Source organism: Papaver somniferum, chromosome 1, assembly GCF_003573695.1.
Source record: "Papaver somniferum cultivar HN1 chromosome 1, ASM357369v1, whole genome shotgun sequence".
In the NCBI taxonomy this organism is placed as follows: Eukaryota; Viridiplantae; Streptophyta; class Magnoliopsida; order Ranunculales; family Papaveraceae; genus Papaver; species Papaver somniferum.
Window position 1 is genome coordinate 129,940,939 of NC_039358.1, and position 23,228 is coordinate 129,964,166.

Below are 23,228 nucleotides of genomic sequence, written 5' to 3' on the forward strand. Positions count from 1 at the left end.
ACGCTGCATAAGGCATATGTAATCAATCCACTCGAGTTTTATTAATCATCACAAAGTTTTCAAGAGAAAAAAATACATCATCACCAATGTAGTTAATATCAGATATCGGTTCATCTCGGCCGCGACCGATACACTGGTACGATTTTATATCGGGGATATTATCGTTGAAATATCGGTCTAATATCGGTTCTAAATTTACGGATAAAATATAATAGATACCATCAATTTTATCAAAAAAAACAAAAGAGTAACTTCAATAACTTTAAAGTTCAATACATAAAAGGATAATTAAACAAGTTTAAAGTTCAAACCGGAAACAAGAGAGTAACTTCACCAACTTTAAAGTTTACAAACTAAAATGGTAACTAAACATAGATAATACAATTTTATTCTAAATAATAGATATCATCATCTTCAGTAGCTCCATTAGCTCCATCAAGTAGTCCATTATCAGTGTCTAACATCAATTGATCAGTATCATAGCCATCATATTCAGAATCGGTTGGGTAAGTAGACTTGCTTCGAGAGCTACACGCACCCCTACTATCAACTGGACGACTTTCTTCGCCAAGAATATCTTGAAAATCATCCAAAGTTACATTATCACCTTCTACAGCCAAGTCATGTAAGTTCTGTGGATCCAACCATTCATCATTTTCATCATGCTCATCAAGAAAAATAGGGTCACGAGCTTTCCCATCATCATTATATTCTGCAATTTCTTTATAACGACGCTGCAATTTTTTGTTATATTGGATAAATACACTATCATTCAATTTTTGTTGTGTTATGCGATTCCGCTTCTTGGTGTGCAACTGAAATACAAAAAATAAGTAACTAAACTGATTGTTTCATGCATTCCAGTTTGTTGTGATAAGAACATACATTGTTGTTTCATGCATTGTTGAAATTTATGACTTTGCAAAGAACATAATGCAACTGTAAAGATAGAACAAGTAAGACTCACATTTTGAAATGTGCTCCAGTTTCGCTCACATGGGGAAGCAGAAGAAGTAAGACTCAATACCCTGATTGCAAATTTTTGTAGGTTTGGGACATCGATTCCTCCATATGTAATCCACCAATCATCTGTCATAAACATGAACAAAGTAGCTAATCAATACAAACCTATTTAACACAAACGTAACCAAATTTTAAACTTAAAGTACAGGAAAACTTACGAGGTTGATCTTTGTCTCTTCTTTTTTTGCAAGTCTGACTTCCTAGGATTCCATAAGCATCGTTGTACATTCTCAATTCAGTTGTTTCCATCTCAAGTTCATCTTCATTGGTTATAAGCTTTTCCATAGCTGTATGAAGTCCCCTTTTGATTTCTATGTACTTTGGACCATTATCCATCAAATGAGCTGGAATCTTATAGAATATGGAAGGATTTAGATAATAAGCCGCACAATGTAGAGGATGATTAAAGTTATTCTTCCATCTCTTATCAAAAACAACCTTAACTATAACCCAAGTATCATTATCTTCAGCCAAATTCTTCTCAAGTTGATCCCTTGCTATTCTCATTGCCTCATAAAAAGAAGGCATTGTAGGTTTGCGTTCGATATCCACTAATCTTACTACCTTAACTAAAGGCTTTAGCACCCTACAAGAGTAATCGACATCTTCCCAAAATTTGATATTTGTAACAATTTTAAGTGCATTTACTCCCACATTTTCTCTTGCAAACCTAGTTTTTACCCACCTATCATTCACAAACACCATTTGCAGAGGAGTTTTATACTTTTGAAGACTCTCTAGTGTGTAATATTGAGTTGCAAATCTAGTTTTTGTAGACCTATGTAAGTCTGCACCAGTCAACTCCCTCATTAAGCTCAATACTTGAAAATGAGCATAAATATATGTAACTAGTCTCGTACCTAGTATGACGGCTGTCTTGATTCTTGGAAGCTTGGAACCAAGTTCTTCTAGCATCAACTGAACATAATGAGCACCACAAGGAGTCCAAAATATATGTGGGTATTCAAGCATTAAGTCCTTCCCTGCCTTTTTGAAGTTAGAACCATTATCAGTAATGAACTGAACCACATTTTCTGCACCAACATCAGCAATTACCTCCTTTACAAGCTTACGAATGAAATCAGCATCATTGGTTCTATCTGAGGCATCCACAGACTTCAAAAATACTGAACCTTTAGGACAATTCACCAAAAAGTTAATAAGATGTCTCTTTTTCCCATCCGTCCAACCATCTGACATGATAGAACATCCAAACCTCTTCCAATGTTCCCTAAAGGTATCAACGAACATCCTCATTTCTTCTAATCGGTCCTTGAAAAGATTGGTACGAATCTGATGGTAAGATGGGGGGGGGGGCATAGCTAACATCAACAAAAAAAAAAAGTCAGCACATTATGCAATAGTCTGCAATAGTCGGCATATTATGCAATAGTCAACACATTATGCAATTCCAGACAACACAGATGTTATGAGATTTCTAAGAAGCATGTTATATCATTCACACATTTAACAAGCAACTAGTTCTGAATAAGCAAGCATCAATCAAGGAACAAGCAAGGAACTAGTTCATCAAGGAAAACAAGGTTTGACAAAAATACCTTTCCCATAATCACCAATTGCAAAGATCATTTCTTTGAAACTTGGGAAACGAACGGTATTAAATGCCACTGAATTCTCAGTCATCCAAGATGATATGCATTTTCATGCAGTCTTTAATAACTTCTCTTTCACTGCACAGTTCCTTTCAGCGGTGACCTTTTGAGTTTTCTTGTGATCTGTCCTCATATATAAATCAATAGGACCTCTTGTATTACTTTGGGTTATTCGCTTTCTCTTCGTCTGATTTTGAACATGTAAATCAACACCACTACCACTGCCAACATTGCCATCAATTTCAACTTCTTGTTCCCCAACATCTGTGTCAACATCAGAGCCTTCATCAGAGTTGAATGTACGCTGGTACACTAAATCAATGTTAGCCCTATGAGCATTTTTGGTCTTCTTTACAGCAAACAACTGATTTACTTTGTTGATAACAGAAGTGGTTGCATTCGGACATGGTGAAGTATTCCCTGACTTTCCTACGAGATGCTCCTTAAGCCTTGTGATTCCACCACCACGGATTAATTTGTTACATAACAAACAAGTAATAATATTTGGATTTTCTGGGTCTTTGCGTTCACCCCATTCCCATGCCGTATCCCTAGCTTGCGTAGAAGAAGGCAATAAACCACATATATTGTTTGTGGTGTTTGCATTGGATGCACTAGAAGAATTCATAGCCATAACCTAAAACATAAATAGCTAATAAATCAACCAAAATAAAAAAAAACCAATAATAAAGAAGGTCTATTAATAAGAATGAACCCTCAAAAATAAGTGGGTTTTGAAGATGTTGACGAATTTAATTAATCAAAGCAAAAAAAAAAGACAATAATAATCAATAGTCTCTGAGATTTCAAAACCCTAACCTTCAATTAATCAATAGTCTCTGAGATTTTTAGATGAAGAACATCAGCTAATCAAAAGTTCCTTCCTTAGATTGGATTCTCAATGATGATATTTGAAGAACACGACTTGCTGAATCAGGTATTTGAAGAACACGATCTGTTTTTCACTTCATCTCCTCCACAGTTCCTTTCTTTTCTCTTCCACAGTTCGACTGAAAACAATCGAATGAAAATTTTAGGGATTTAACCTATACCGGAACTGAAAAACCAAGATTACCCTTACACTTTACACAAAATGACCGGTACCGGTTAATTTCGGAAAATATCGTTTCGTCCGTATCGGCCGATTTTATCGGGTAAATATCGTATCCCCGATATCCTTCATACCGTACCGTTCTAGACCGGTATCCGAAATTTCGGCAATATTCTTCTTGAGTAGGTCGGTTATTTCTATCTGTGCAGATGGCTCTCAATGCGGTATTCAAGTTGAATTCAATATTCTTCTTGAGTAGGTCGGTTATTTCTATCTGTGCTAGGGAAATGATAGCTAAAGGAAGGATTAGAGCCAATGCGATCTGTGAAAAGATCTTTTTCCATGATAGTGTGACCTTGTAAGCTTCAATATAGATTTTGAAAATCCCCATGGATTGAAACTCTTCCAAATCTTTATCCATTATTCTTAAGTTTACTAGAGATATCGAGAGACTGGTTTTTGAACTGGTAAAGAGAGACCGGTTATGAAATAAAAGATAAACTCAGGAGCAGTTATATATGTAGGATGAAGTGACAAGGTCATGCAATTGAAGTAGTTGAATCCGAGAATAATGAATGCACTTTTTTTTATGACAATTTGACTTTGAATAATCACATTTATAGGTATCCTAGTAGGAAGGAACCTAAGCTCTTTTCCCAGTTATTAGATTAACATTTTAAAATGTTTAGCTCGTAAATTTAACACATGCTAATGTGAAAGCCACCTCTAGCTGTCCAGCAGGCGGCCTACTAAAATCAGTTTATAATGGGACAAGGGACCTGCCCAGTTGGTTCCTTTTAAATCATCAAAGACACGCCTTGGTTTTCTTTTGCCCTCCTAGTTTTGGTTTTCATCTACCCAATAGTAAAGAATATGACGTGTCTAAATTTGGTGAAGCTACCAATTTACTCTTTTAAATATTAATATCACTAGTCTACCGATATGAAATTCTAATAATAAAATCTAAAACTATTTCAGTTTCATTTTTATCCCTCTCATCAACCGATTTTTCTTCTCTTTTTCTCCATTTTTTTTTGAAACCAAAACATCGTCTAAAAATAATTAGTCATTTTTTTTTCTATAAAATGCCGAATCAACCACTAGTGAAGCATGCTACTAACAGGAATTATCCTAGTGAGAGCAATCTCGGAATTGTTCAAGTGATCCGAAACAAACCAAAGAAGAAAACGGTTGAGCAAGACGGACCATCTTTGATCGCACAAGAAGAGGAAATGACTCGAATCAGGTACTTTTCTATCAACACAATCCTCTAAACTAGGTTTAAATAACATGAAATCGCTCAAAAGTTGGAAATTTTGAAATCAGATTTTTATGGGTTTACCAGAATCGGTTTATGTCAATGTACTTGTGAACCGATTGCATACACAAACGGTTTATGTTCATGCCCACAAAGACCGATTGTCCTGCATGTGTTTTCTGGTTTGAGAAATTTGAACCAGAATCGGTCAATGTTAATGCCCACATGGCCCGATTCAGTTACTGTAGGAATAACTGCTTTTCTGTAACTTTTTTTTTGTTAGAATCTGATTACATGTGTGTCCACAAAAATCGATTGTGTAGCCTTTAATTTCATAACTGGTTAGCCCATAATCGAATTACATGAGCACTTATATAAACCGATTGTTTATGTGTTATGTTAATTAGGAATCAGACTTTATATGTGTATCGAGTAAACCGATTCCTGTAAGAAAAAATGCCAATTTTTCTATAATTTTTTTTTTTAGAATCGGATTACATGAACACTTATATAAACCGATTGTTGATGTGTTATGTTAGGAATCAAACTTCATATGTATATCGAGTAAACCGATTGTATACCTTGAATTCAAAAATATGCATTGAATTCCATTATTGTTTATCGCTTATCTCTGTATTCACCAGGGATAATAAGGGAAAGAAACAAAGGCTAGCCGAAAAGAAATATAAGAGGAAAAATGACTTTGATTCTCCTAAGAGCTTGGGACCTTGTCGAAAGGACAATAAAAATTGGCTTTGGGAGTAAACCCAAAGCCAAAGGAATCCGCATCAATGACCCACCACCTCAAGCGGAGCAACCAACACAAGAAGAATCTGATTCTGCTACACCTACTGAAGAAGAAGGTGGTGATAGAGAAGTTGTGTTAGAGCATAGCTCGGTTGAACTCACCAAACGTTGGTATGTCAAGTTTGGTTGTCATATTTTGGTATCAAAACTCATCTAGAGTCGCTTGATTAAATACTATAGTCAACTTCGTTTAGGTTAGACTATAAAGTCTAGGAATGTTGATACATACAAGTATTACTCCGAAGACCTGAAGAATATATAACGAACTAAAACGACGACATTATCCTTCCTCTTGAGGTTAGTAATATTGACTTGAACTGTTTCATTCCTAACGTATCTTTCAAGTCGTGATATATTGAAAATATAACTGCGAAGCTGTATATATTGTACATATTTTATATAATACTCTAGTGATGTGACATGATCATAATAGTATGATCATAGTATTAAGGAATTAGACTACGAAGTATAACGCTTATCTTTTCAACTTCGTAGATATGACATCGACATAATCTTGTATAAGTGTTATGATTATGTGTATGGGTTATGGTGAAGGTTTCATTCTAGGAAACACTGTTTTACATTTGTTTAAAGGAAGTACATTCATGAACTTGCTTCATGAATCAAAAGGGAAATCAATAGGATTATCGGTCCGGATATTCATTGCATATCTTTGGATGACCAATATGTGTGAGTTGGTAGAACCGATCTTAACTCAGGTTATGTATCTTGGTATAACCGATCACAATGCCTAGACTTATGATTTGATATGACCGGACCTGGTAATTGGTGTAACCGATCCTAAGTAATCACCATGAGATTGTATGATCGATCCTTGTAATTGGTGTGAACGATCCTAGTAATTGTTGTGACCGATTATAAGTGTTGTGTGACCGATCCTTGTAATTGGTGTAACCGATCCTAGTGATTGGTGTTACCGATCACAAGTAGATACCATGTGTAGATGAAACCGATCCTTATAACTGGTGTAACCTATCCTAATGACTAGTGTGACCGATCACAAGTGGGTACCATATTTAGGTATAACCGATCCTAGTGATTGGTATAACTGATCGGTACCCATGTATGTGACTTGGTAAGATCGATCACAACTAACCATTGTGATTTGGTATGATCAATCACATAATAATCTTGGAATACTGGCAAACCAATTATATACTTGTTTGGAAGTGTGTTGTAACCGATTCCAAGAAAGAAAATCCATGGAAATATGAAATAAGGATTTGTAGTGAAAATATGTCAACATACTTTGAACACGAGCAGTAACTCTTATCATTTATTGTTCAAAAATATTCCTCGGTACTCAAGGTGATCCTGTGCCTAAATAAATTAAGAATCTTTTAATTAAGGTTTTTGATTTTATATGCTTTCATTACCAGCAATTAATGCATAGCTCTAGAGAACAAAAATTAGTAACGTGCATTTACTAATTGGATATTTTTTATTGAGATATTTCGGAAATATTGGACAAGCATTTATTGGAATTATGAAAACCGAATTTGGGCATTCATTGCATATCTTGAGAATATTTTCGGTTTTGGAAATTCCTTGGTGTTCAAACATCCTTGGTCTATAAATATCTAAGTTTGCATTTCTAGCAAACTACCCTAAGAGCCATGCAAACTTCATTTCTTGTTGTTTCTGGTGGAGTCGCCTATTCGGAGAGGAGAGTAACCTAATTAAGCGAAATCTCTTACGGACGTTCATTTTAAAGTCTTCTTTGGGATTGAGAAGCTCTACAAGTACCGTTGGTGGGAAACTAGATAATTGCACTGTTATTAGTTTTCGATTTGATTTTATTGACTAACGGTTGTTGAAACTTTGATTGCACCTGGTTTGTTTATGCTTGAGAATCTTCTCTTCTGATATAAGATTCACTCAGACTAGATCAAAGTATCGACGAGATCTTTAGAGCTATTGTTAGATCTAAAGACATCTTGTGATAATCCAGTGTTAACAGACTCCGCTCTGTGTGTGATTGATCACAAGATATTCAAGTGGTGTTGTGCAGATTTTGAAGACGAAGAAGATTTCGTATTAGTTTTCGTATCTTGTGGATTTAGTGCACAAATCTTGATCGCCTGGGATCCAACTAGAATCGATTTATCTTTGATAGATATGATTGATTAGTTTCCTGAGATCGACATTCTCTATATTTCTCTTTGAGATTTATATTGATTGAATGTGAATCTGTACTTGACTACTTCGGTAGTTTAAGTTAGATTGATCTAACCAGATAAAGGAGTTTATTAGATTTAACGGAAGAGCCTTTGTCAATAACTCATCTATATCTTGTAGCAAGATTGATTAGACTGGTTTCCAAACAAATTCTTCCTTAGTTGTTTGGAATACGATCCAATGGACTTGATATTCACGTGCGTGACTCTAGAAGTCGGCGGTGCAGGGATACTGAGGGAACTAAGTAGCTAGGGGTAGTCTTCTTGGTCTCAACTATACAAAGTTGGTATTAGATTTTGTATAACGGCTTAATTATGAGAGTACTCAAAACTGGACTAGGGTCCCGGGATTTTTCGGCATTTGCGGTTTCCTCGTTAACAAAATTTTACTGTGTCTTTTGCTTTGATTTTCGTATTATAATTTTTTATTATAATAAAGTAAAATACACAAGTACGTTAACTCCGTAATACTTGATAGTGATCTTATAGAGTTTGGTTATTACCGAACCTATTATCAAGTACACACTTTGTTATTGAGTTGTCTTGATCTTGTATCCATAGTCAATCACGCAAGTTATCTTGTTGTCGTATTACCTCGATCTCGTATCCATAGACGATCACACAAAATCGAATTGTCGTATTGTCTCGACTCTTTACAAAGACGATCACATTCGGTAGAGGACTTGTATGTAAAAAAAAAAGATTGTGGTGTATTTGGGTACCCTCGTCTTTTCAAGTTGTTGAAGAAAAAAGTGGTGAGTAGGAATTTAATGAAGAAGAAAGTGACAAGGAAGTTAGTGAAGAAGAAACTGAGAAGGAAGTTGATGAAGAAGAAAGTGACAAGGAAGTTAGTGAAGAAGGAAGTTGATGAAGAAGAAAGTGACAAGGAAGTCGATGAAGAAGAAGGATAAGTTCAAGAACATGTGCAAGAACAAGTCCAAGGAGGAGAAGTTCAAGAACAAGTCCAAGGAGGAGAAGTTCAAGAACAAGGTAAGTACAAAGAGAGTTGGGCCACCGTCGTCTGCCATACCATAATAACTACCTATAGCTTATGTTATGTAATAAGATGAAACTTATTATCCGTCTAGTGTTTTGATTATTGTCAATCAGATTTTTTTTTGTTTTATAGGATCACTAGGATGTCGTTCGGCGTACGAAGCCAGGAACGTCAGTGAGTATGATGAAGAATTGGCCGTTGGAAGCACCAGAATCAACCATAGAAGAAGTTAAGGAAGTAATCGAGCTAGTAAAATCTACGTGGTTGTTGGCTGGGGTCGACAATTTGGTTCTTGGTTACGACAAACCTCTTGTTTCCGCCTTCTCCGAGATATTTTACGGGGAAACGGATACTTTCCATCTTCCGGTTGGGGAAATGACGTCAAATCCAAATGATGTGAAGTTGATTACCGTGCTAAGCATAGAAGGTAAAACCGTGAAGCACAAAGACTACGCGCAGGAGCTTGAGTGGGACAAGATTTACGCGTTCACCAAGAATGTGTTCCAATGGGATGAGGAGACGACCAAGTTAGAGATGCCATATTAAAAAATTCGCATAGTGAATTGTCCTATATATGTAATGCGCTAATTTCCTAAACTATGCAATTAATATTTTTTTTATGAAAGTATGGCATAATTGGATTATGTTGACATTCCTAAAAATTGATTCCTACAATCGGTTTTTGTGTATATTAACAAAAACCGATTCTGGGTTGACTTTGTCAAATAAAAAAACGCAACCCAGAATCTGTTTACAATTGCACTAAGATAAACCGATTCTTTGTCGAGTTTTAAAAAAAAATTAAATTTTTTCAAGTTTTGATGATGAGGGTGAACTTGATTAAACATCACTTAATCACCCTAATTAGCACTAATTAATCATGGGTAATTTTTTCCATTTAGTAAATTATTTGGATAAGGGGGTTATCCATTTTACTTCAAAATATATATTTTTGTCTTGTAGTCGTAGGCCCCAAACTAGGGAAGTTTTTTTATACGAAAAAAATTACATTGCTTAAACTGAATAAGAGACATTGTTTGCTTCCTCCAGTATTGTGCAAGCAATAAAACTTGGGGGATAGCCTAGCCATAACTTGGAAACTTTAAAAACTCTAACATGCCTAGCCAAAGAATTCGCTGGCTTATTACAATTTCTTTTTAATATACTTGCAATTTCATAAAGGGTCGTTGAAAAGTTTGGTCCTAATATCTAACATAATGGCCATCAGGCTGCTATTCTTGGAGGTGCTTCTTCGTTTCTGACGTCTTCAGTGTTGGCAACATCTCCAGCGTAGTTGGCATGAGGAGTGGTGTTGTTTTTCGGGGTGATATTCCGAGGAGGGTTCTCAGAATTTGCACCATTGTGGAACTAGGATCAGCCCTTGCAATGGATCTGAGCTTTACCATGTTTTCAAAAGGTTGAAGAACTAACTTTCAGCTGGTTGAAGAATCTGATTTCGTGATTGAGAGGTTGATCTCCACCTGTGGCGGCTAATTGTTAGTTCCTAAAAGTTACTTCTATGCAAAAAAAAAATACACATCGGTGGTACTTTCTCTTTAGGTTCGAAAATCAAAATCGAACATGACAAGCCTAAACCACAAAAGTAGTTGTTCCGTCCTGCTTTGGTCACGAGGAGAGAAGTTGGGTTGATCTTAGGGGAGGGAAGCAGAAAAGTTAAAGAAATTGCAGTAGTATTGAATTGTGTATTTGGGTGTTGAGCTATGAAGAATAACAAAGATTTTTGGGTATGAAAAGCTTGTTCCGTTTTCTGAATAGGCTAAGTGGCCTAGTTATAGTATTTGAGGATACACATTGCTTTTCTCGTAAGTAGTGGAGGTTGTGAGATTATGGAGAGATGGAGAATATTGAGATAATGGAGGTAAGGTGAGATATTTAGTTTCTGCAAAAACTCCCTTTACCGTATCCATTATCTCTCCAACTGCTATAACCTTCGGCCTACTTGTAACTTTTCATCATGGGGTGTTGCCATGTCGCATGTTGCTGTAAACCACCATACCAATACCCTATGAAGAATCTCCCCATGTGACGTATTTGATGTTTCATCGGAATTAATGGAGTCATGGACTATCTCTTGTTTTGGCTAAATCATAGCCTTCTATATGCCAATGACTTATAAAAAATGTTTGATTGAGTTTTATGGAGTTGTTATGAAAACAATTATTCCACGGCCAACTAGGACGCCAAACTTGTGATGTGGCATGTTTATAACCTATTAAGTTTCTAGAAGATAACTTGGCACGTTAATAGTTGGTTATAGTGCTAAATATTAATATGGCATGCTAATAACGTAAAAAATTGTATAACATGTTGTTAGAGCACTGCTCGGCCAAACTCGCAAGGTTGCTATCTCAAGCTTGTTTTTTAAGTTTAGTTGATCAGAGTTATATACTTGATTTCTAGTCTACTTATAGCTATGTCTCGAATTAGGATAGAATGTGTAGTTCAGCTTTAGACTTCACGATTTTGACCCAAATTAACACTAATTAATCATGGGTAATTTTTTCCATTTAGTAAATTGTTTGGATAAGGGGTTATCCATTTTACTTAAAAATATATATTTTTGTCTTGTAGTCGTAGGCCCCAAATTAGGAAAGCTTTTTTATACGAAAAGAATTCCATTGCTTAAACTGAATAAGAAACATTGTTTGCTTCCTCCAGTATTGTGCAAGCAATAAAACTTAGGGGATAGCCTAGCCATAACTTGGAAACTTTAAAAACTCTAACATGCCTAGCCAAAGAATTCGGTGGCTTATTACAATTTCTTTTTAATATACTTGTAATTCCTGAACCAAACTTTCAATCATGTTGATTTCATGCACATCATCATTATCATCAAGATATAAATGTTGCTGGCTAGCATTAAAAACATCCAACTCCACAGTCATGTTACCAAACGACGATTTCAGCACTCCATTACGGCAGTTAATGATTGCGTTGGACGTCGCCAAGAAGGGACGTCCTAAAATGACAGGAATGTGACAGTCTGGGTTCTGCACAGGCTGAGTATCTAAAACAACGAAGTCCACAGGAAAAAAGAACTTATCAACCTTAATCAAAACATCTTCCACCACACCACGAGGAACTTTGACGGATCTGTCCGCCAATTGCAGAGTTATAGGTGTTGCTTTCAACTCTCCAAGACCTAACTGCACATATACCGAATATGGCAGTAGGTTCACACTGGCCCCTAAGTCTAGTAACGCTTTATTGACCGTATGGTCACCTATCTTGCATGTGATTGTGGGACAACCTGGGTCTCTAAACTTAGGTGGAGTCTTGTTTTGAATGATAGAACTTACCTGCTCAACTAGAAAGGCACGTTTGTGCACATTACGCTTGCGCTTTTGTGTACACAAATCCTTGAGGAATTTAGCATATGTAGGGATTTGCTTAATTGCCTCAAGAAATGGGATGTTGATGTTGACTCTTTTGAACATCTCATTGTAATGGGTGCCTTTCTTCTGCTGCACCAACCTTTGAGGAAATGGAGCAACAAGAACATTAGTTGGCAAAGAAACATTAACATCAGTAGAATTTTTAGATTTACAAACATGCTCAGATTCATTTTCTACAATGGATGTTTTCTGTGGCATTGTATGCAATGATGAGTCTGACTCCGACTCACTCTTTTCAGGCATGCTTACATTGTTATCGACTACTTTACCACTACGAAGAGTAGTAACAGCATGTGCAGTCTCATTACAAGAAGACGTACCTGCCTGAAATGTGCCTTTTGGGTTTTGTTCAGGATGACTTGGAAACTTACCCTTTTCCCTGTCATTAAGCGCATCACAGATCTGACCTATCTTAAGTTCTAGACTTGTAAAACGTTGGTCAGTGGTCTTCTGATTTTTCAAAAGATTTTGGGTCAATAGACCGACACTTTCTTCAATGCTAGACAATTTTTTCTCCAGTTCTAAAGCCTCAACTCTCCTAGCTAAAGATGCAATTTTCGCATTACCATCAAAGTCAGACTCTATCTTATGAACACTACCCCTGTTGGTCGACTTCCTAGGTTCTCTAACAGACTCCCATTGCTGAGTTTTCTCGGCAACTTCATGTAAAAAGGTCCACGACTCATCGACACTTTTGTCAATAAATAAACCATTGCACATTGACTCAACTGTTGTTCGGGTGGCAACATCTAGACCTTCATACAAAATTTGCACCAGTCTCCATTTTTCGAAACCATGGTGAGGACACTGAAGCAATAAGTCATTGAACCTCTCCAGGTATTTAGCTAAGGTCTCACCCTATAATTGCACAAAGATATTCGGACTTTGACGAATGGTCGCAGTCTTGTGATTTGGGAAGAACTTTTTGAAAAATTCCTTCGTAAGATCATCCCATCTTAATTGACTGTGGTTGCAGGGCATAGAGCCAAGATTTAGCCTTTTCCTTCAAGGAGAAGGGAAATAATCTTAATTTCAGGGACTCTTCCGGCATTTGAGTGAAACGCAGAGTCCCACAAATCTCTTCAAACTCTCTCACATGGTGGTAGGGGTTTTCAGCTTCAACCCCTCGAAACACAGGGAGCATATGTATCGTGCTCGCTTTCATTTCAAACTGACCAGCAGTTTCTGGTAAAACAATGCAAGAGGGCTGGCTTGCCCTCGTGGGATACATGTAGTCCTTGAGACTGCGGGGTTGGATTAACTCCTCATCCATTGTCTCAGGTTGGTCAGGTCTTTCCTGAACAGACACAGGAATCTCAACTACGTCCTCTCGCTGAATTCTAACTAAACAATTTGTCTCGTCTCGAAAAGACACAATCATAGCCTAGCATGCACATCAGTGAACATGTTATAACAATCAGACAAGCACGCAACTCACAATAAAGGGAAACAAAGCTTCGAGAATCAAAAAGCTAGTTCTGAGAACTGTTCAATGCATACAGAACTATTATGCTAGCTGATCAGCCAAGCAGCAAATGCACAGAACTCTTGCAGAATCGGTAAGTTTCAGATTTTAGATAGTTCACATAACAGATTCAACAAGCGAACATGCGACTCAAGTATTACTCATTCATGCACAAAGGTATCAATGATACTAGTTCAACAGACAGTCAGGATATATCACAGATTTATGCTTTTGACAATCAATTTCAGGGATGAGTGCACAAATATTGCCAAGATCGACGGAATAGTCAGTGATATAATAATACAGCTAACAAGAAGTTTACTCACAATCACAGAGTCATGTATACAAATGTGTTGCAGGGGTTTGATGATGAAGTATCTAGTTCAGTTTGCATGCGAGAATGGTGTATCATTCAAGAAAAAAATATTTAAGTTGAGGAACGATACCGCCGGTACAAGACCGGGTTTAGGCACAACCTACAGGTTGTCTCGCTCTTTTTTTTCTCCTCCTTCTTGGGTTTGCACAGCAGAGATTGCAGGTACCTATTAACTCAAAGCAAAGAAATTCAGTACTCAGAATTATACAGCTGAAGCAAGGATACAAGAACACTAATACTGAAATTTCAGACAAGGGGTTCTGCAATATGAAGTGCTGGGATTGGTGGCAGTGCTGTGAACAAGCTTCGGAAGATGTTCGTCAGATTCACAATTCAGAATTCAGGGTGATGACAAATTTTCAGCGGTAGTGAACTAACAAAGCTATGTACACAATTGCTGAGACTCCAAACACAGGTGACAGACAATCCTTAGCAAAATCTAAGTTATGCTGACATGTTACCTTCAGAAACAATGCAAGTGCAAAAGGAACAAGAAGCAGTTACATGAGAATCATAACAGGAAGTTCAGAGATTTCAGTAAGGAGAATGCAGTGCTGCTGAGATGTGACGAGTCAGGCCTTGCAGCTTTAATGTTCAAGTGCAGGTGATAGTATTTTATCAATGCAACAGTTCTCAACAGGGCAATAGCAAAAACAATGTTTACAGACTGCAATATGATTTCTTCACTGATGCTTCAATTTTTTTAGAATGATCTTACTGATGGCAATATATTACAGAAATAAGCTACATATTGCAGTAAGCTAGAGACAGAGAAAACTGAAAAGTAGATATCTAACATTTTACAACACTGAACTATAAACACGGCTAGCTAAAGATGCATACAACTCAACTAGATACACTATAAAGATGCAGCTAAACAGAATGCCAATGATAGAAAGAAAAATTACAGCTAAAATGCTACGGAACAAAGCTACAGCTAAGATGAATATATTACAGGTGCAGATTATGAGAACAAATGGGTTAACTGAAAATCAGTACAACAACAAAGCTACAGATGATATACTCTACAGAGTTATACTAATGCTACAAAGAGATTATGTGAAAAACAGCTACAAACTCTCTATCCTAATCAAACTTATGCTAACACAGTAGAGAGAACAATAGTTATGCAAGAAAATCAAAAATCCAGATAAGTATATACAATTTCAGTTGTGTTAACTAGATGCAGAGATGGATTAAAGATAAACTACGATGGCAGGCTACAGAATTGAAGTGACCAAAGAACTGCGAAAGAAAATGAAACAAAACCTACAGCTAAGATCCTACAGGCTAAGCTAGAATTACAGATTCCTAAATGATGAGATGCAACCAGATGGATGGCTACAAAATGCTAATATGCAGATAAGTTAAAGGATGCAGATGGAAAAGTTTACAGAACTTATGATGCAAATACTTAACTTGAAACAGAACTAGTAACTACAGAAAATATTAAAGAGATGATTATACACAGATGGTTGAAATAATTACGTTAAACTGATAACAAACAAGCTATAATTAGTACTGAAACAAATATGTACAGAAATTGATCTGAGATTAGTAAGATGGAACCAAAAAAACAATTACACCGCTACTGAGTCCCCGGCAGCGGCGCCAAAAACTTGGTAGGCTAGGAAAAGATGCCTACAATATTAAACTGCAAGTGCACAGTGTCATATTGTGTATAGTGCAAATACAGGTCGATCCTCAGGGACAAGGTGGATGTAGAGTTGATTCTAAAGTCTTACTTAAACTGATTCAAACAAGAGTGACAAAAGGGTTTTGGTTGTGTGTCGAAATGACTAGATGATGTTGATGAAACAAAAGAATCAAGATTGAAAATGATACAATGATAAGCTAGGGCTTTGAATCCACCACCTAGATGCATAGAAATCCCCTAGTTTGATACACTAGTTCTCTTTTTAATCAAGGAGCTCTAGAGATTCTAGCCTCAAACTACCTTGAAGATGTGATATAATCACTAACAAATATGATGACTTGATCTCAACAAAATATGTCAATTCCTAGAATTACCTATCTGTTTAAGGCATAGGTAATCACAAATTGAACCAAATCAGTTTACATAGAGCTTGAATACATAACAAAGGATTATTCTAACTGCCACGGATGCATGACATACAAGGTGCAAGTAATTTGTTATGATTTCAGAGATTAAATCATGCTTTTGAATTTAAATTCATGGAGAACAGGTGAAATCAAATCAAGAGGTTCTAATAAGAAAGGGGTTTCATCTCCACCAAAGGAAGAAATTAAAACATAACTAAAGAAAATGCAAACCCTAAATTACTACTACTGTATGTTATTGCACCGGCTACTCCGGGCATGGTTTTTCATTCACAACCTTCATCTCCTTTATACAAAATTCTCCCCCCTTTCAATCCTAGTATCATCATAATTAATACAATATAAAATTTTGGGGTTTTGTTCTCGAAACTCACCACTGCAGTAGTACTCTTTTTTATCTTTCACAACCACGACCTTATCTTCACTGGATTGCTGATGTTGATGGTGTTTGAAGGAACAACAATTTCAGACCTAGCTTGTCAATTCATTCGCTCTTGAGAACCAATTTAGCCAACCTATTCTTGCTCACATAATAATTACTGATTCTAGGTCTAGCTTGATTTGATTTGTGAAAGATGGAAATAGGGTATAGAGAAGATACAGCCTCTTAGGGTTAGGCTCTGGTTTAGGTGTTTGAACAGATGGATGGAGATGTTTCTGGGTGAGAGATTAGGTGGTGTCGGGTGTGATGGTTCTGATGTTAAATGGTAAAGTGGGAGGCAAAAATAGAGAATACACAGTAGAGGGATGGGGTTAACAGACAGATAAAATGGAGAAGAAACAGCCTCTTTTCTCACGCGTGGAAGCCTAGGTTTAGGTGTTGGTGAAGTCATCAAGGGCATGTTTGGTTGCTTACTTTAGCTTTGAGTAGATATGATTTAATGACACACCTTTCCTTGGATATTATCTGTGCTAGCCTCTCAGTAGCAAGACCAACTTCTCATACTTTGTCTACACCAGCCCCCAGTCTTTGGTTCACCATTTAGTATCAGTACCTACACCACAACGCAAAAATGAGATTATTCCGACAATATTACCCGCTAATGAACATACGCACCAAAATACAATATTTGATATAAAATGAGATCTTATAACACTTGGGATGTGATAAAAGACAACAAAATGGCCAAGAAATATGCATTATTAGGCACCGATCACCACTGCACCAAATCTGGATCGGACCGGTGGTTTCTTCCCTTCTTTCTTACTGCCAGAAACTGCACCAGAACTTCGCAACTTCACTTGCCCTTCTGGCCGCGGCTAACCAGCAACAACTCAACTGACCTACAACTTCAGTTCCAACCAACTTCCCTGCATTGCACCTAAATCTTCTCAGGCTAAGGCATATAACCTACAACTGGATATCTGCACCATCAGTTCACTGCCTCATTTGCATACTGCAACACTGCCACTTATCTTCTAATCCTGCTCAACCAACAGTCACAATTTACGGCACCAACTTAACCTGCAGTTTCACTCAACACACAGAAACAGTTCATTCTTCTGCAATTCTCTTGCTGTGCTCCTATCCACCAACATTGCACTCTCTGTAGCTTACCAAGTGCGGCACACAACCACTAGCCATCTGCATCTTCATTTTTGTCCATAGCAAAACCCATTTGATCACCAGCAACACACCACAATACGCATTCTGCTCAAATATCATTTCCAGTGCCAATTCAATTTCATTAGCAACACATTCTCTTCCTATTTCTCCAGCTTAATTCCAGGCCACAGTCTTCAGATTTGAAAACCCATTTGAACCTCCTCCATATTTCAGCAGCAACTGCTTACTGTCTGCAGCATCAACACAATACAGCAGCAACATTTCGACTGCAGTTCAGCTCAGAGTACCATGCTAGCAGCAACCCATTGTAAACAACCCATTCTGGCCACGGTAACAACAGCATCAGGTCCTTCCCATCTTTCGCGTAGCCAATAACTCCACCTGCTTTGCATATTTCCATGCAATACCGACCAGTCCTCCTTCAACCCAGACCTGCATTTGCTCATTTTTCATGTCTACAGCATCAAGACCTGCAGCTCTCCATCTAGGCCAGCTACCCTACAATGCATTTCAATAAGCACCAACAACACCCATAGCTTCAGGCCTGCATTTCAAAAGTCATCACTTGCAGCACCTCATACACCACCTCAGCTCAACCTGCAATGCCATCTCCTTGATCTTCAGAGCATCTCCAAATTGTGGAGAACCACCAGCACACATTAGTTCAATCAGCATCCAACAGAAAGAAGTTGGTGCAGAACTGCTCTCTCTCAGGCTGTTTGTCAAACACCTGCTGTGTGTATTCTAAAATGGTGACAGAGATAACTCTATCAAATGTGTTCAGTGCTCAAATTCCCTGTAATTTCAATTAAACACAAACCCATAACTCCATTCTTCTAGGAACTGCAAATCTTCATCAATCTGCGCCATTTATTGTCACAAACCAACAACAACAACATCAATTCTTCAGCAACGCAGTTGTTCGTCTCATCAAGCTCATTCCCTGGCTGCTAACTCGTACCAACAGCTCCATCTTCTTCAAATTAAACAAGCCATCAAAACCCATTTTCGAACAGCAACAGATCCCCTTTTCTTGACTGATGTTTTACTCATACTTTCACCCACAAACGATGACAGCAGGAACATCTTCTCCTCCTTGTCGTCTGAAGTAGAACTGATGCTCCTTGGTATTTGCAGACTCCGTCGACTGCTGCTGGAACCAACGGCATACTTTATACTTGGATCTCCACTTTCCTCTCTCTGCTTGTGAACTGAATTTGGTTCAAAAGAAACCTAATTTCATTTCTTTGTATTGTTTCTCCACCAGCATATGTGTGCTGGGCTTGTGTGACATCCACTGATAATGTGTGAAATTCATTTCATTTTTTGTTTTCTGTTTTTTTTAAATGAAATGCACTCCATGAGATGGCCACATGACCGCCACACAAGTTCCATTTTGGTGTAACCAAATTGAAACTATAATGGGTACATGTTTTGGGAATTTTCCTGATATAAAACATTGAAGAGAAAATAAAATTAGTGACGCTTTTCCTTTCTTTTCGCAACTTCAAGCCTTTGTACCTAAAAACATAGAAAAGATGCGTAATCTACAAAATTCCAAGAGAACTAAGAAGAAAAGTGTAAGAAGTCGTTATCAAAATTGGGTGTTTTAGACACCTATCATTAAGATAAACAGAAGAGCCTTTGTACGACTCATATCACTTGGTTGAATAGAGTTGATACCAAACAGATTTGTTGTTCCTTTACTGTTTGGAATACGAACCAAAGTAATTGTTCCAAGTACGTGACTTATTTATAAGTCGGAGGCGTGGGAATATAGACGGAACTAGGTGAACTATAGGTTTAGTTTCTTGGTCTCAACTATACGAAGTTAGGTGTAACTTTGTGTAGCGCCTTAATCCTGAGAGTATTCAATTCATGGACAAGGTCCCGGGGTTTTTCTGCATTTGCAGTTTCCTCGTTAACAAAATTTTTCTGTGTCATTTACTTTATATCTCTGCATTATAATTGTTTTATTATTATTAAAGTAAATTACACAAACGTTAATTCATATTTACTTGGTAAGTGAATCCTATTGTGCTTGGTTAAGTCCGAATCTTTTTATCAAGTAACATACTTCGTTGTTGTATTGTCTCGATCACATATCCATAGACGATCACACGAAGTGTGAACCGATTAGTTGTATTGTCTCGACTCAGTCCATAGACAATCACTTTCGGAGAAAGAACTTATAGGTAGGAAAAGTTTTAGCTTGAGGTATATTTGGGTACCCTCGCCTTTTCAATTGGTATCAGAGCAGGCAAACACGAAAAGATCTAACAATCTGTGTTTGGTGGGATCCAACCTATAAGAATGAACACGAGTTCTTATGAATCGACTTCAATTAACGTACCGCCAAGATTTGACGAAACAAACTATCTATGGTGGAAATCTGTTATGAGATCTTTTCTTCAATCCCGAGACTTTAATACATGGCTATTAGTCGTCGATGGTTACAATTACCCAATGGTAGAAAATTCTGAAACTGAGCCTAAACGCTTAGTGGATTTTTCAAATGAAGAAAAGGCTTTTGCTAAGCATAATTCAGATGGTTTGAATGCGATTATTCATGTTGTAAGTCGTAATTTACAACATCTTGTTTTAACATGTCAAATTTCGAAAGAAGCTTGGGATAATCTTCAGATCGTATTCGAAGGAAACACATCAGAAAAAGAAGCTAGACTTCAAACTCTTATGTCTGATTGGGAAAATCTTCGAATGGATGACAACGATACTTTTGAAGAGTTTGATATTAAACTCTCTGAGATAAAGGACATAATATGCAAAATTCTCATATCGTTGCCATCTAGATACGATTCTAAAAAACATGCAATCATTGAAGCTAATGATCTTTCGTCTCTATCTAGAAGTTCCTTAGTTGGAAAACTGAAGATATTTGATCAAGAAAATTTGTCTAAACAAAAGGACAATCTGGGATATAAAGCCATAAAGGGGTTTCGACTCAATACTCGAAAGAGTCCGATGACCAGGAAGATCTTACTGCTGAAGATGAAGCTGAACTAAATCATCATTTGTCTATTATTACTCAACGATTCAAGAAACTGTTGAGACATCGAAAAAGAGAATCACATGTTTCAAAAAGAAAAAAATGTTCCTCCACATAAACGAGAAGACACCTGGGATGATAATGATGTTATTCCTCAATGCTACAAGTGTAGAGGCTTTGGCCATATTTCTCCGGACTGTCCAACCAAGGACACACAGTGAAAAAGAAATGCTTACAATGCCACACTTGATTATTGTCCTAATGAGAATAATCAAGTTGATGAGATAGATCATGTTGCAAGCATTGCAGAAGTCTATGATTCTGGAATTCTTCCAACTATAGACACTCAAGAAGAGGTTAACCCTTCGATTTTCAAGGAGATTTTTCCATGTAAAGATAAAAGAACTCACCTTCTTAAATCTGACATTGTTGAAATGAAAGAATCGCTTAATCAACTCAAACAGAGTTTTCTGAATGATAACGAAAAATTTAACAAGCGACTAAAGAAAATCAAAGTTACTCAATGCTCCGACGAAGCTCAAGTGTCTAAACTCATCTCCGATATTCAATACTCTCAAGATGAGATCATGAAGTTAAAAGCAGAGAATCAGGAACTGAGAGACCGACTCAATTACCTTGAAAAATCATCTCCATATATGAATGATTCAAGAGACAAAAAGGTAAGGCCAGACAAATCCGAAGGATCTAAATACAGAAAATATAATAATTTTGGTGTTTGTTTCTTGTGCAAACAAGGTAGGCACTTTCAAATGGAATGTCCGAATACTAAACAGAGAGAGGGACTGTATAAAACCAGAAAATCAAGATCTAAACTTAGATCAAAAGTCTCTTCGAAACAAGAGAATAAGCTCTTTGAGCATCATGATCTTACAATGAGATTAAGAGATAAATCTAAATGCTCAAACATATTGTTGAAATCTTCAAGGGAAGAAAATTCAACAACCAAATTGTGACAGCCTAACCGGATATCATGAATCCTTACTTGTTACCCTTGATAGTATACAATAAGGATATAAATGTAAATATTTGGACAAAAATATTTCTAAAATTGATTTTTCGGTTATGAATTTAATTAAAAATAATATTCTCATAGAGTTCTGACAGAATATCTACCTCTAGTTGTAATTCTCGCAAAACCGAAAAGGTCTGGACTATATTGTTTCCTAACAAGAAACTTCGCCTCGAGTCTTCAAACGGCGATTCTGCTTCATCATCGGAGCTTCAACATAATGAAGAGATCTCTTCTCTCAATGATAATCTTCTCAAAAATCTCTCACTAAAGTTAGATCTAATTTTATGTGAATTAAGGAACATGGAAAAGGATTTGAGGAAAGAAGTTAAAGAAGTCAATGACAATGTTGTTAGTCTTGAATCAAGACTTGTGATTATAGAAGATGATTGGAATCCGCTAAAATCTGCTGATCAGGTTTCAGTGTTGGAAGAAAACTCTAAAAAGTCAATTTTAGAGTTTCAAAAATGAGAAAGAATAGACATCAATTTTTGATCTCTTTCAATTATGAATAAAACTATTATGAATAAAATTATTTGATTTATAATTTTTCTTGTGATAGTTTTCGATTTACATAGCCTGTGCTTGAATGCTTATATCTTATTGCTATGTATGTTTATGGGATGTCTGATTTCGGTTTTACTACCCTAATATTCGATCTCATATATTGTGAACCCTTGTGGTTTGGGTGACTTTTTGATTTAGCAGGATTAAGTTCTAGCCCATGTTGGTAGGCTTTATCAAAGAATCATGAGGGCTTCTGGTAGAAAAAATATGTGAAAAAGTCACAATATGTTGAATCGGTTTTAGTTTAGCATAAAAGCATATGTATTTCGAAGGTTTTCAACTTTTTCTTGCAATTGTTAAAACCGATTTTCAACCTTTCTCTGGTAAAGGTTGGTTGTTGTTATTCTTTTGTTTTTGCGTAAGGATAACAACATGATGATATTTCGATATCAATTCTCCCTGGACGAAGATGCAATCATATTAGAGAAGTGGATGCGAAATTTAAGGTAACAATCTTGTTAGTTAATTGTTTTCCTGTTTAAGAAAAGCCTGAGTTTATATCATATATATTTATTGCTTTTGCTTAACAAAATTTCGGTTCAATTGATGTGTGTGTGTATGTGTGTGATTCAATTGGTTCCGGTTAAGAAAAACTATTGTTATCTTGCTTTATTGTGTGGTATCAATTGTTTAGGCTTACAAAATTTCGGTGCAATTGCGGTGTTTTGATGCTTATGTTGTTTCAATTGCTTCCCGTTGAGGTGAATAATTATGAAAGTTGATTTATTTGGTTTGTATGAATTATTTATGGCTTAGCGAAATAAAAGGTGT

General features: G+C 36.6%; 2 protein-coding genes and 1 long non-coding RNA gene across 3 annotated transcripts; all 3 read right to left on the reverse strand.

Annotated features, from left to right (window-relative positions):
- Positions 1-386: 386 nt before the first annotated feature.
- Positions 387-2,667, reverse strand: LOC113350733. The gene is made up of 4 exons (XM_026594857.1): positions 2,583-2,667; positions 1,182-2,345; positions 968-1,089; positions 387-815 (listed from the first exon to the last, which is right to left on the reverse strand). Exons 1-4 carry the CDS (start codon positions 2,665-2,667, stop codon positions 387-389), a joined length of 1,800 nt encoding a protein of 599 aa, XP_026450642.1.
- A 9,053-nt stretch (positions 2,668-11,720) lies between these two features.
- LOC113350738 lies at positions 11,721-13,083 on the reverse strand. Its single transcript, XM_026594865.1, has 2 exons — positions 12,268-13,083; positions 11,721-11,975 (listed from the first exon to the last, which is right to left on the reverse strand). The coding sequence occupies exons 1-2, from the start codon at positions 13,081-13,083 to the stop codon at positions 11,928-11,930; spliced, it is 864 nt and encodes a 287-aa protein (XP_026450650.1). The 3' UTR covers positions 11,721-11,927.
- Positions 13,084-13,911: 828 nt separating this feature from the next.
- Positions 13,912-19,133, reverse strand: LOC113300447. The gene is made up of 2 exons (XR_003335802.1): positions 16,661-19,133; positions 13,912-14,370 (listed from the first exon to the last, which is right to left on the reverse strand). It is a non-coding gene; the product is annotated as an uncharacterized LOC113300447 (long non-coding RNA).
- Positions 19,134-23,228: the final 4,095 nt, after the last annotated feature.

Bases quoted from the DNA above. Each gene is read 5' to 3' on its own strand.
- LOC113350738 (XM_026594865.1), bottom strand. From the start codon at position 13,083: ATGTGCAATGGTTTATTTATTGACAAAAGTGTCGATGAGTCGTGGACC. The intron at 11,976-12,267 runs GTAAGTTCTATC...TCGTTGTTTTAG, and splicing joins GTGCCTTTCTAGTTGAGCAG to ATACTCAGCCTGTGCAGAAC.
- LOC113350733 (XM_026594857.1), bottom strand. From the start codon at position 2,667: ATGACTGAGAATTCAGTGGCATTTAATACCGTTCGTTTCCCAAGTTTC. The intron at 2,346-2,582 runs GTATTTTTGTCA...TGTTGATGTTAG, and splicing joins AATTGGTGATTATGGGAAAG to CTATGCCCCCCCCCCCATCT. The intron at 816-967 runs GTGAGTCTTACT...TTTGTATTTCAG, and splicing joins ACTGGAGCACATTTCAAAAT to TTGCACACCAAGAAGCGGAA.